This window comes from Propithecus coquereli, unplaced genomic scaffold (assembly GCF_000956105.1).
Source record: "Propithecus coquereli isolate 6110/MARCELLA unplaced genomic scaffold, Pcoq_1.0 Scaffold205, whole genome shotgun sequence".
NCBI classification, from domain to species: Eukaryota; Metazoa; Chordata; class Mammalia; order Primates; family Indriidae; genus Propithecus; species Propithecus coquereli.
The window spans coordinates 321,408-335,985 of NW_012145523.1; the positions used below are offsets into that span (position 1 = coordinate 321,408).

Here is a 14,578-nt window from a genome sequence, read left to right on the forward strand (position 1 = left end):
TTGCTGTGAGCTAGGCTAACGCCATGGCACTCACTCTAGCCAGTGCAACAGAGTGAGACTCTGTCAAAAAAAAAAAAGAAAGCTAAGAGGATAGAACCTTCTGGAATAAAGTCATGATGTACCTGGGAGGCAGGCAGAGCTATGTTGGGGAAGGATTGGCCCCTGTCACCTCTCTGATGTCATCTCCTGACACACCCTCTTGCTCACTGACTTTTAGCCATCTTGGTCTTTTCCAGTTCCTGAAACCCACCAAAGCACATTTCTGCCTTAAGACATCTGTGCTTTCCATTTCCCCTGCTTAGAACACTCCTCCTCTAGATACCTGTCTAGTTTACTTCCAGACTTCATTCAGTGCTCTGCTCCAATGTTAACTCATCAGAAAGGTCTTCCCCAACCATTACCTGCTATAACCTTAGTGCCTGGAATGGACCTGGCACATAGCGTACACTCAATATATTTGCTGAATGGATAAATGAGTGCATCAGAGTAAATGCATATGAATAAGGTAAAAAAGGAAAAGGAAGTAAAAAATTCACCTTCTCTTCCTTGTCTCTGTGCATTTGTTTTTTTTTAACTTCAAGTGGTTAAATTCAACACTGTAATATGTTCTGTTCTTCACCATAAAAATAAATTGATTAAAAAGAATTCTGCTATTTTCTATTCTTATTCCAAAGTTAATAATGTTTTATAAAGATTAAGATGCAATTATCTATGGCATTTAATTTAAATTAAAGGGAAAATAGGATTAAAATGACTGTAGTTCAATATATGTGCCACTTTCCAGGAACAAATATTTGATTCAAAGTGAGACCTGTTTATACTAGAAATCTGCTTTAAATTCCTCTATTGACAGAAGTCTACTATAAATATCATGGTAGACTTGCTCCATATTTCTACATCTTTTATTGAAATACTACTTTCTATAAATAATGGAAAACTCAACACATTTCAAGATATAATAGGAAGATTCCCACTGTTTGTTGAGTTGGAGAGCTTAAGCTAAAAGTTCTCTCACCCAAACATTCAAATTAGAACCAACAGGACCATATCTTTGTACCTCAAAGTATTTCATTCCTTCCTTTTTTTTTATTATTAGAAACAATATATTGTGAAAAGTTATATATTTCAATTACATGTAAAAATGATCTCCCCCGATATAGACATTTGGTAATAGAAAACATTAAAAGACCATTAACAAAAAAATGCCAAATAAAAATCATTTTAAAACTTGAAAAGATAATGCCATATTCAAAGAGCATTCTTTAAATTTAAAAACATAGATTGCATTAATTGTCCTATCCTGATTTTTGTTTTGTGATAAATATTCCAGAAATAGAAAAATGTCACGTATTAATATTGGTCAAATTCTCAAGAGCGCACCGAAAAACATCTTCAAGTTAGGCATTGGATACATGTTGATTTGTATAAACTCATTTCCTTTTTCTTTTTTTTTTCTTTCTGTCTCTTTCTCTCTTTCTCTTTCTCTCCCTCCCTCCCTCCATCCCTTCCTTCCTTCCATTCTTCTTTCTCTTTTTTATATTTCAGAGTATTACGGGGTTACAAATGTTTTGGTTACATGAATTGCTTCCTGTATTTTCTTAGGTATTTCTCTTTAATCACCACCCTCATAGAGTTTGGGAAAAGGCGCAGCAAGGGGAAGCACTTCCCATAGTGACACCTTGTGGTAATGGCCAACATTGCAGCCTCAGGTAGGTGTTCGCGGCGTCCCTACAGATCCCAAATGCTCTATAGCTAATCTGGCATGAGCAGCATCGGTGTAAACATTTTTGAAACTACAGGCCAGATAATAACTGTATTTTATCAATTCTAAGACGTACATTTTTAAATCTCAAGAGATTGGGATTCAGTTTATAACAAATGGCACATCATAGTTTAACCAGCAGCATTTTTCTTTTAAGGGTATAAAAAATACTGGTGTTCCTTACACTTGATGGCATCATAAAATTGATAAGATATAGTATCCACCACATATAGTGAAAAGTTTAAAGTAATCAAGACGGTAAAAACTATTAAACTAAAAATAGAAGTATAGGCTTACTAACTTCTACCGTATATTTATGTTTTAGTCTGAGCTTTTCCAACTCAAAAGAGAATCAGGCAAGTTACTTACCTTAATTCAGCAACATCGGCTTTATCCAGGGCACCGAGAGCCACAACTGCCTTGTCTAAGGCTGACAGCACTCCTTTTAGTTCATTGGCCGTTTTCTGCAATAAAAATATAAGCCCTCAAATATACATGAATGAATATAGTTGCATATTTAAATTTTTATATGTTGAACTTGGAAAATATACCTTGACATTTTTATAATACCCGTAAGTTATGTATCTTTCATGACTTAGATATGTGCACACATGCTTATACTGTTGGAAACGTGTTTTATAGTCCTAAATGTAGTGTATTTATTCAGTACCTGATGAGAAGGTATCTGTGGGAAGCAGACACTGAGTAGCTTCTGCCTTTTCTCTTAGACTCAGTGTCTTAGTATTAACAAATGTCCTTGTGAGGAATGGTCCAGTTAAAGGTAGAATTATTGTGAAGCTAATGAAGCTTAAGCTCACTTGCATAGACCCCCTTCCAAGGTTCTGGAAGGAGTTCTGCCAATATTTTGGCAGGATATACAAAAAATTTTATTTTATATATATATAAAGAGACTGGTCTCGCTGTGCTGGCCAGGCTGGAGTGCTGGAGTGCAGTGGCTATTCACAGGATCCATCAAAGCACACTACACTCTCAAATTCCTGGGCTCTAGTGATCCTTCTGCCTCAGTCTCCCATGTAGGTGGCAGCACAGGTACATGCCACGGTGCCCTGCTCATATGTTTTTGTTAAACTTGCAAAAGTAAGACATTTTAACTGCAATCAGTTGAGACTCTCTTTATACTTTGCCTCACTCTTTGTCAGGTTTTCTATCAAGTCAGGTGGGACTGCAATGGTGGTGGATATTTTTAGGATCCAGCTAAGGAGTTGAGTTGGGAATTATATTTATATTGCTCACAGTCACTTCTTTGCATAATGAAGTTATTGTAAGCCATCTAAAATAGGAATGACTTCCAGAAACACTTGTACATCCCCTGTTCCAACTTTCCTGGTAGTGTGACATTAAGGCAGATGTCATATTGTAACATAAACTTGTCCTACAGTGCCTGGCATAAGAAGTATGTGGACAGTGGAAGAGAAACAAGGTTTGCAATGTACGGATCCAGAAGCTGGTCTGTGGAAAATCTTTCCATTTATCAGATGTATAAAACTGCAAGTGGAGGGTTAGATTTTCTTTGACATCTACTCAAATTGGAAGCTCAATCCTTCATGAGCATACTCAATAAGCAGTGTATACTATTCTAAATCTACCATACATTTTTCTTCTTTTTTAGTGGGAGTTGTGTAAAATCAAATTCATCAGAATTCCTAGGTTTAATTTTTTTTTTTTTTTTTGGTTTTGTTTTAGAGACCAGTTCTTACTCCATCTCCCAGGCTGGAATCTGCGCAGTGGTGCGATCATAGCTCACTGAAGGCTTAAACTCCTGGTCTCAAATGATCTGCTTGCCTTAGCTCCTTAAATAGCTGGAATTATAGGTGTTAGCCACCCAGCAAATGCCCAGCAAAATGCCCATCAAAATTCCTGGATTTTTAAGTAATAATTACTGCATTTGGAAAGATGTTTTGGAATGTTTCACTGAAATAAATGAGAAATTTCAGATTCCTTATATAGAAATATGTGAAATGTGCCTTATTTTATAATTTTAAATTTAATTTACAAATATATAATTAAGATAAAAATTTGTAGAATATGAAATAAAAGTGATTGATAAAATCAGCAGAGATTATTCTGATATAGGGGAGCAGACTGTAGTGAAAAATTTCAGATCATACCAAAAGTGGTAATTTATTAAGAGGAAAAAATAAATTTAGAATATAAGTAATGAAGTGGCTCTTGGTTTGTTTAGTAATCCAATTAATGAAGAAGAATAAATCATATGATCACATTGGAAAAATTTAAAATTTTGCTGAGTTTGTAAGAAGTATTGACATTAATGGGAATAACATAATATCAGAAAATATTTTAATAATGAGGACACTGATGGAAAACTGGTTAATGAATGTCATCAATTCAAACAGTATGTGAAATTAACCACTGCACAAGAAATCTTGAAATGCCATTGCTGCTCATGCCAAGTTTGATAGTTATCCTAAAAATGTTCATGACATTGCCAATAATAAGTTATAAATTTGAAAGAAACTTTTAAACTATCAAAAACAAAAAACACATTTTGATCAACTATGCTAAAGATTTTTTAGGCAATATTATAAAATCATTCTCATATGAAGAAGTGATCACAGAGTATGCAGTGAAAAAATGTAGGAAAAATGTATCATAGGAGAGTGTAAGGTAGTTAATTACTAAACAATATTACTTTTCTAAATTCTGTGATATTCATAATTGTCAGCTTCTTAAATTTTGTATTTCATTGTGATTTCTTTACTTATTCTAAATAAATATTCACTTTCATATCTAATCATAGACTAGTAATTTTGTATTCTTTTAAAAAATATGGCCTCAAAATTGTGTAAGCTTCAGGCCCTAATGAACCTGGTTTTGTCTCTGAAGCCAGAGGGAAAAAAAGATTACCCTTTGTGGTATGGCAATCCCTCTTTATCAATTTCTCCACATCCATTTGCATTTGGCCTGACATATTAAAAATAGAAATTGAGCTGTACTCACACTTAATATGTTGATCAACAGTGGCACCTTCAGGTGGTTGACACAGCAGAGGTTATGGGCAACTCAGAATGAGACTCAGGTGGCATCTTAATGGAAGTGGGGACGGTCCCCATCTGGGAAGGGCCAGCAGAGGTGCCTTTCCTGTTTCCTTTATGCTCAGGACATTAGGAGGCCTTGCAGTTTATTTGTGTCCAAGTAAGCGGACGTGCCTATTCTGTTATCTAACTTGAAATAAGTTAGCTATTCAAACATGGGAAGGTAGCTTAAAAAGGTTTCTGAAAGAAACACTGGCTTGAAAGCAGTGCTAATAATGGAAGCACAAATGAGCAAGAAAAAGGCAGGCTGACACTTCTTTTATTCTTGATATAAACTTTTCTTCAACCATGTTATAAAGTAAAAAATAATGCTGAGCTAATCAAATCTAACAAGAAGCCAGCCAAAAAATTTTGAAACCACCAAGACTATTTGAAATATGTATTCACATTCACTATTATCCATAATAAACCTTGTCTTAGGTATTTACTGGGCTTTGGAATATTAGCCAATGATAGCAGCTCATATATTTAATTTATAAATAAATAATTACACAACACTGGAGTATAGGAGCATATATATATTATTTTTTTTAAATGATGTAGTTGCTTTATTGAAAACGTTTGTACATGAAGACATAAAACTCCACTCTCCTCCTCCTCTTAGCTGGAGTGGCCACTGATCAAACCAGAGTTGAGCATTTGGTAATTTGCTAAACCACACTGGCTCCTGCTGGGATTCTGACTAGAGAGTATGGAGGGTACTAGTTTAAAAGGAAAGAATTATTTAATCAACAGAAGTGACAGATACCAAATAGCTCATCCCTATAGCTGCCTGATTTCTTGCAGATGTTCCTCTTGGAGCTGAATGTATTTCTGATACAGCCTCAATGAGTTTCTGCTCATTGTAACCAGAAAGCCTGCTAGGATTTTAGATTTCTCAAGGATAGGGATCATGTATTTTTATACTTCTTACTTTGACTTAATAGTGTCTTCTGTGTAGTGGGGACTCAATAAATATTTGTTGGGATAAAAATAAAAAGTATCACTACTGCTCTTAAACACATAACAGGTTAGGGAATAATTTTGCAAATCTCCAAATGAGTTTTATTGACTATATTTTAATTTTACCTGAGCATAATCTTCCACAATTCTCACTTCTTCTGCCATAATTTCTTCATCCTGTTTAACAAGCATCTGAACTTTCTCAACTACTTGTGAATCTTTCTGTAGTTTTTCCATTAGGGTTTCTATTTCCTAATGAACCAAACAATTCTTAGAATGAATTGTAAGAGACATAATCTCCTTTTTTAAAAGAGAAATTCAAGTAGCTTATTTCATTAGTATAAAATTTATCAACATTAACCTGAAATATATTTAATAGACTCATTAGATGACTACAATATGTATCATTTCATACAAAATACATAATGATGATGAATGAGATTTTTAGAATATGCAAAAGACTGCAGGGTACCATAGATTTAACTGTCTAACTAGGGAATCTTTCTATATAAGCTTCTACAGTTAGCTATATACCTATTATCACATTTAATTATTAAAATGTAATAATGTTACTATTTTGCTGTTATTGTTTTTCTCATTTTATAGATAAGAAAATTGAGACTAAAAGAGGTGAAGTAATTTCTTCAAGGTTGTACAGCTTCATGGTAACAAAGCTGGAATTCTAGCTTACCTTTGTCAGGTATCAGAGCCTTTGCTTGATAGTCTATATTAGATAGTCTATACAGACTATATTAGATAGTCTATATTAGACTATAAAATCTTTAAAAGAGATTTCAAATAAAATATACCTTTGTTTTTTGTTCTATTTGAGGCCCAAGAATCAAAAGCTCCTCACGCATATCTGTAACTAGTGTGGTTGCTTCCAGGATCTTGGATAGACCCATATAGAAACGATCCCTGAAGGAAAAAAAAGTATTAAGAAGATTTAAGATATAACAAAATATTAGCAAACATAACTTGATAATATATAACAAGAATTGTACTGAATTATGGCCAAATGGGGTTTATTCCAAGAATGTAAGACTGGTTCAGTATTTGAAAGTCAATCAATGTCATTCACCGTATCAACAGGCTGAAGAAGAAAACTCACTTCTGTATCAATCTCAATTGATATAGAAAAAGCATTTGATAAAATTCATGACAAAACTCTTTTGAAACTAGGAATAGAGGGAAATTCCCTCAACTTGATGAAGAACAGGTGCCATTAAAAATGAAATGGACTCTCAAAGGAAAAACTTAAAAAGATAACTGGGCATCTGAGGCTCGGCCCCCATTGGAGCACACACTTAAAGACAGGCAATTTGGGCTTTAAATGTAATAATTCCCCAGAGGGTACCTCCCATTTAAACAGAATATTTAATTATAAATTTGGGGGTGGGGAGGGGGGAGTGGGGAGGAGGGAGGAGGGGATGGGTATATGCATACACAAAGAGGGCAATGCGCACCATCCGAGAGATGGACACGCTTGAAACTCGGACTCGGGGGTTGGGGGGGCAAGGGCAACATATGTAACCTAAACATCTGTACCCCCATAATATGCTGAAATAAAGAAAAAAAAATTTTGGGGTGGAGAAGAGGTCCAAATTGGCTGTAAGAGACCCAAATCACACAATTAACCATTCCTACTTTCTCTTCCCATGTCTGCTTCTGGGAAATTGGTCCACTGAAATCTGTGAATAGCAAAGAAGAGTTGGGCAGTGGGGGACTATAACCTGGTGCTTATTTTTTTTTTGCTACCTAGTTATACTTGCTGGACATGGGAAGTTACGGATATTGATGATAATGATTTTTAGGTGACAACACTTAAGAGTGTCCTGGTGTGGGCCGCATGTCAGTGGGTGGGAGATGGTCTAGGATAGTACAAGGCACGTGAGAAAGAAACTACCGAGCCACCTAAGGATGTGTCTGGGTATATGGCGTAGGTAAGACATGAGGAAGACTGAAAAAAGGGTGATTCTGATTGTGACAGGGACTGGTCAAACTGATTACATGGCTGTGAATGGAAAGCAATAACCCTGGTGGGGAGAGAAGGGACACTTTAGCTCCCAGAAGGTTAGGAGTAAAAAGGAGGGTCCATTAATCTGTCTTGACTCTTGTCTGTAGAGCATCTGGCCAATTTACCTAGACTGCTGACATCATCCTCAATTTAATGTCTGACTAACAAAAATCTTAGCCTAAGGACTCTTAGAAACCTCCCAGGAGCTGCTGACCCAGGAGTGAATAGCCTGCCTCTATTTGAAACAACAGAACAAGATTAACTTTTGGAACACAGATATGATTCCCTTTAGCTGCATTATATTCACAGACTGTCTTAACTGCACCAGATCTAACTGATGTTGAATCTATCATGTTCCACCTGACCTTGTTAACAACTTAATAAAATTAGACCCTGATTCCACATTAGCAAAATGTTGCTATTGAGGTTGCTACTACTTCTTACGTAAACCTCAGGCCTGTACTTGCCTGCCACACACAAAATAGTTTAAACTCTCCAGCATGAGTGGTAGTGAAAAATTACATTGCCCCAGTCTTCCTGCTGGCCAGCTGAGGCAGAGTATGTGCTATTGCCAAGACCTCTTGTTGTGCCTGGATTAATAACACTCTTAACTGGGTTGGCTCCAGAAAGGGAGCCTATCTGGGGTCTATCCTCCAAGTGGGAGTCACAGTCATGGTCAATCTCATCCAACGTTCCCTAAGACAAATGGAATGGATTTTGTCCGCCCCCTCCATCAGTACAGTTAATTAGGGTATCTAATGGAGTGGCCTGATTTCTAAAAAGAATTCTGAGTTGGCTACGTGACAGGTTTGAGGGATGGACTTGCAGAGAAATGGTTCCACAGTGGTGCCTTGGCAGCCTTTTACGTGTCCACATAGGTCAGATAGGCGAGCCTTCACTGCAACTGATCTAAGTGTTGGCAGAACACCCTTGATCCTCCCAGAACAGAAGAACTTGTGAGCAGATGCCACAAGGTCATTTCCCACATTTCCCCATCTTCCTGGGAGGTTATAATGAGATAGTTTCTCAACGTTTACTGAGTTCTGATAGGTATGAGGCTTTCTGCCTCAAATTTTCTCCCCCACCTCCTCAGGTACAGCTGCTGGCTATTAAACTGCTTTGCTGCAGCACGGCATGGCTTCCTCAGCAACAGAGTGTTTCACTATCTGTGTTGCAATCATCTGTCAAGGGACATGGAGAGTGGCACCATTAGCTACTCTTGCTTTCATTTCTAGGTAAGTAATAAGCTGTCTGAATCGAAGAAGGGCTCACTGTTTATGTACTGGCTGAATCTATCAGCCTTGCCTTGATAGGGGCAGCCTTTGAATGCACACAGGGGAAATACCAACTTTATCTCTTTTAAGATCTTTTGCAGCTTCTGTCTTTTTCCTCCACCAAAAAGGCAGATTTAGGCTCAACATGTTGCATTTGTGTCTCTTTTTACAAATAAAAGCACCGATATAAAATATATGTTTCTGATTTGAGCTCCAAGTCTTACCTCTTCACTTGCATCTCCTTCTCTCGTGACCTCAAAAGGTGTGCAAATGTTTCCATGAATTGCAAGTAACTACTGGGAGTGATATAGTAACGCCGTCTAGTTTCTTGAAAGTATTTTGGGCTCAAGTCTTTTATACTTTTGTGGATTTGGACACACGTTGGGGCAAGTTTTTCTTTTAAGTTCTGAAGGATAATAATTATTAAGAATTAAGAGAAAGCAATCCAAACATACATAAAAGAGAAAGTTGAACACTGTAAATAAATTGAAATATTTTATCATTTCTGAGATGTGGAAATGTAGAGAAAGGTCCTGCATGAATAGGACCAAGAAAATACCAGTCTTAATGGCTGGGATTGTGGTGGGGTGAAGAGGCACCGATACAGCTAACGATTAGTGGCATGCCAGACTCATCCTCCTGGGCTTTGCCTCATTTCTGCTATAGCTGTCCAAGGATTTAGGGCACAAGCATCAATGGCCAAGGGTTATGTGCCTTCCTTATCCTTTATCTTTTTTTCTTAAAATGGTTATTAATAGCCAGATACTCAAGGAAGTTTCTTTGAGTATGTAAGGGTCCAGAGGATATATAGGTGGGTAAAATCAGAGTAGAAAGAGTATTGTCTTTGCCTAGCTTGAGAGAGAATTCTGGTTTAAACATAACCTAGTTCTGGCTACCCATCTCCAGTCCCCCAAGCCTAGCCAATCACTGGGCACTTTTAACAAAGCTGCATTTTCTTTTTGGTTTTACGCTGTCTCTACCTCTCTTGGCCTTTGCTTTCCTTGAACACTTGGACAAGAAAGAATGCAAGCACCTTTCTAGGTCCCACATTGAGTTTCGGGCTTCTGCACATTTACAACTCCGCTGGTAAACAATTCTTACCCCTTTTCTGTCAGCTGAGGCCTATGGGCTCTCCAGTGCAGTCACTCTAGAATAGATCCTCACTGACCTGTGACTAGAATTCTGAGCTAATTTTGGGGTTGTGGCTTGTGCCCTCATTTCTCTGTAGTGTTGCTGTGGTAGCCAAGCCAGAGCAACTTACAAAGAATACACAGAAGGTTGCAGCGGCCTCGCCACAGAATTCAGTTTGCAAAATGGAGGTTGTTTTCCTTCATGGAAATCTGCTGTTCACTGTGGGGGCAGAATAGTGAAGAGGCCCAGGCAGTACAGAATCTGGGCATCTTTGAAATCGGGTGAATTAGGGAGCAAAACAGATGGGGAATTGATAAGGAGTCAAGACAGACACTTGACACACTTTATAATTTGGCTCAGAGCTGCCTGTTTTTGCCCATTTAGTGTTGATTATTGTTCTGAGGCATAGTAGTGTCAGATGCTGTTAATAAACTGAAACCTTCATTTGCATTAGATATTTACCTTTCTGTTCTCGAAATTCACCTTTTCTCTTAAGAATGAGTTGGCTACGATAAGGAGAGCTTCTTCTGGCCACCTCTTGTACCAATCGATTGTGCAGGAGCTAATCATGGAAGGATATACTCTGCAAATGTGGCGGAAGTTAGGTCCTTCAGGACTCATGATCATAAAAATATGAAGATTTTTACATACTCTCTGAAAGTACAAGTTATTAAAATGTAATCCACTGCTATGAAAAATATTATATTAAAAATTCCATTGAAAACTTATTTCAATTCTTTCCTTAATGGGTAGACTATAGACTGATCAATTGTACATTGATTGCCTGCCATAAACAGAGCCCTTCCAAGGAAACCTACAGTCCCACAGAGCCCTTCTGAGGAAAGTAGCCATGGCTGCTCCACGTGACCCCGCCTTTTGGCTTCAGCTCGATGGACCAGGTAGGGGAGGCACTGGATCCCGAACGCCCCTTATATAAATCAGCTCTTACGAGGGGGTCTGGTGCTAGAGTTCTGTTCAGTAGGGGATCAGACTATTTAACTCTTTTCTCTGGGGAAATGTGCATTTAAGACCACAGGAACTCAAAATGAGAAAATGGTCAGATGAATTAGAGCTGAAAGAAACAGACTGGCATTGTAGGTAGCACCAGAGGAGGTGGTAATAAACTCCTACAGTTAAGCAATACTAGATACTACACAATTTTACAGGCCCTAGGCTAAGTGCTAGTTTCTTTGAAATTTGCCTGTATTCCTTTTCCTCGTAGGACCTGGCTGCGCAGCTGCTGTTCCTGGGTTCTCGGCAGGACTGGCCATGGGGCACAGATTCCTTCCTCCTTATCTCCATATGTCATGTTATAATTAATCCACACCACTGGAAGCACCTCAGTGAGTCAGTGTTCCTTCTAACTCAGAGTCCAACTGTATAGAGTGATAATATCTTTAAGTATGAGGCAACCTATTTTGCCAAATAAGTATGGTAAAGCTAAAAGAAGACTAAAGGGTAAGATTTTTTTTCCTTTTTTCTTCCCATTTGTCTTTAAAAATTTATAAAGGCAAATAAAACTGCTAAATGCAAAATTCCTCCAATGTGGAAATATTTAAAGTAAAAATGAAAGTACCTCTCTTTGCTTTACCTATCCCTAAAACTCCTACCTAGAGATATCAAATGTTAACAGCTTAAAGTGTGCCTTTATTATTTATTATTATTGTAAGATATGTCAAATCATTTTTGGAAATATTATATAATATATATATAAATAATGAAATAAATAACTAAAATTTATGTCTAACTGGGATTTTTTTTTTTAATTTCTGGAATATACTATTCTACATATTCTAAACTGGAATTTCTTTGTTCTTCCTTACCACTTATAGTCTAATGAATAAATCAAATATGTTAACAAGGCATTGGAGTATCACAAGTTATTAGGATAAATGCTATCCTTCTTTCTACCATGCCATTTTTAAAATATAACTCAATCCAAGCATCAATTCCTATCACCTTGTTCTCTATCAACAATGGATTCATTTTTAGATTTTTTTTTTTTTTACATTATCTTCTTGTGACAGATTACTAAGTATCTGTTGAGGAATGGTAGGTGGCCAGGATCAATTTTTAAATGAGCCTATGAGAGACAAAAACTGGCACCAGAAATAAATTGACCTGTGGTCTGTCCCCAGTGAACATTTTGGTTTGTGTAATCATGGCTATCCACTCACTAAGCCACTGGTCAGTCATCATGCCTCAAAGACACAGAAAGCCTAGTTCATTGGTCTAGTAAGTCTATATGTCTCATCAAACCAGTTCTTTCACAGCCACCCTGCTGCTGAGTTCATTCTGAATAGCACCTGCTCTATCTGGCCAATATCATTCTGTATCCATCACCTCCAGGTCAATTCTAGGGCTACTCAAAGGGATGAAAGACTTCCTGTTTCTTATCTTTCTGGTCTTGTTACCAACATAGCTGAAACAAAAACCTCATTAGCTAGGAAGGAATCTCAGTGAAAGAAATAATCTTGGGATCATATTTTTCATTTGCTTGTCTCCAGCTCTTATTTTTTTAAACCACTGATAGCCAGTCAGGCTCAGATCCTTGTTAATCTTTGATCTACCTAAGGGTTTGGTGTGCCTGTGGGTAGGGATGGTGGTCATTATTTTAGCTTTAAAACTCATTTAAAGAACTAAAGAAATTATATCCAACTTGAAAATCATGTAGAATTATAAACATGGTCTACTTTTAATTTAACATGATAGTTTGATAAAGTCAACCCACAAGAAAGTACCTTTTGAAAGAGTGAAAGTAAAGATTGCCTATCATCCATACGACCAAACTGTTCAGGAAGAGATTTGATCTTTACTGCAATAGAGTCCAGCTCCTCATTTTCAAACAAGTCAGGTATTCTTCCTGAATTGATGATGCACTTCAAATCTTCCATAAGTGAGTCCTTCGGTAAAACATATATTTCAATCAGGAATAAGTAAATTATTCATATATTCTACTCAAATTTACCAAATGGAGAAAGCAATAGTGATTAAGAAAAACTGAGGCTAAATTTTTTTTTAAGCTAACCTCTTAATTCAAACCCACCAAAAATCAATTTTTCTGAGTCAAAATAAGCTTCATTCATCCATCCATTCATTAAAAAATTAGAGAAACATATACTGTCAGTATGCCAAACACCTATGTTAGGCACTGGGACAAGAGGTAGGGAGGGGTGGGTATAATAATGAACTGCTTCAGGCAGTTCATAGAGGCCCTCGATATATCGACATTTGTATTTGAATAGTAGCAGACAGACTAGAAATAATGTGGCTGAAGGATTACTTTAAATTTAACCAAGTTCATCTCTATATAGGGCCCCAAACCTAATGGGAAAGTAACAGAGGAGAAAAAGCAGTGAAAGAAACTCCATCAGAAGTTATTATAAAAGTGGTCTGCACAGCAAAGGAAACAGTCAGCAGAGAGAAAAGACAACCTACAGAACTGGAGAAAATATTTGCAAACTACTCATCTGACAGGGCATTGATATCCAGAATCTTCAAGGAACTTAAACATCTCAACAGCCAAAAAACCCAAATAATACAATTGAAAAATGGGCAAATGATTTGAACAGACATTCCTCAAAAGAAGACATACGAGTGGCCAAGAACTATATGAAAAAATGTTCACTAATGATCAGGGAAATGCAAACCAAAACCATAATGAGGTGTCATCTCACCCCAGTTAGGTCAGCTTTTATAAAAAATAAAACAAAACAGCAAATGCTGGTAAGAATGTGGAGAAAAGAGAACTCTTATACACTATTGGTAGGAATGTAAACTAGTACAAGTCATCATGGAGAACAGCATGGAGGCTCCTCAAAAACCTACTAATAGAATGACCATATGATCCAGCAATCCCACTGCTGGTAATTTATCCAAAGGAAAGGAAATCAGCATATCGAAGAGGTGTCTGCACCCCCATGTATGGCAGCACTATTCACAGTAGCCAAGATACATAATCAACCTAGGTGTCTAAGAACATATAAATGAATAAAGAAAATGTGGTATATATATACCATGGAATACTATTCAGACATAAAAAGAATGAAATCCTGTCATTCATCAACAACATGGATGGAACTGGATGGCAATATGTTAAGTGAAACAAGCCAGGAACAGAAAGCTAAACACCACATGTTCTCACTCATATGTGGAAGCTAAAAAAAGTTGATCTCATATAAGCAAAAAATAGAGCAGAGGATACTAGAGGCTGGCAAGGGGAAGGGGAAGGGAGAGGTGGGGAGAGATCTGATAAAAGGATACATTACACCTAGATAGGAGGAATAAGTTGTTAGTGTTCTATAGCGCTGTAGGATGATTATAGTTAAAAATAATATATTATAGGCCGGGCGCGGTGGCTCATGCCTGTAATCCTAGC

The 14,578-nt window shown here is 37.1% G+C and overlaps 1 protein-coding gene across 1 annotated transcript in view; it reads right to left on the bottom strand.

Annotated features, from left to right (window-relative positions):
- The window catches only part of DNAH14 (dynein, axonemal, heavy chain 14), a 324,896-nt gene that overhangs the window by 73,683 nt on the left and 236,635 nt on the right, over positions 1 to 14,578 (bottom strand). Inside the window, 6 exon segments of the mRNA XM_012644036.1 lie at positions 2,132 to 2,226; positions 5,905 to 6,030; positions 6,588 to 6,696; positions 9,294 to 9,475; positions 10,663 to 10,854; positions 12,942 to 13,103. Coding sequence (XP_012499490.1) covers positions 2,132 to 2,226; positions 5,905 to 6,030; positions 6,588 to 6,696; positions 9,294 to 9,475; positions 10,663 to 10,854; positions 12,942 to 13,103 — 866 coding nt within the window.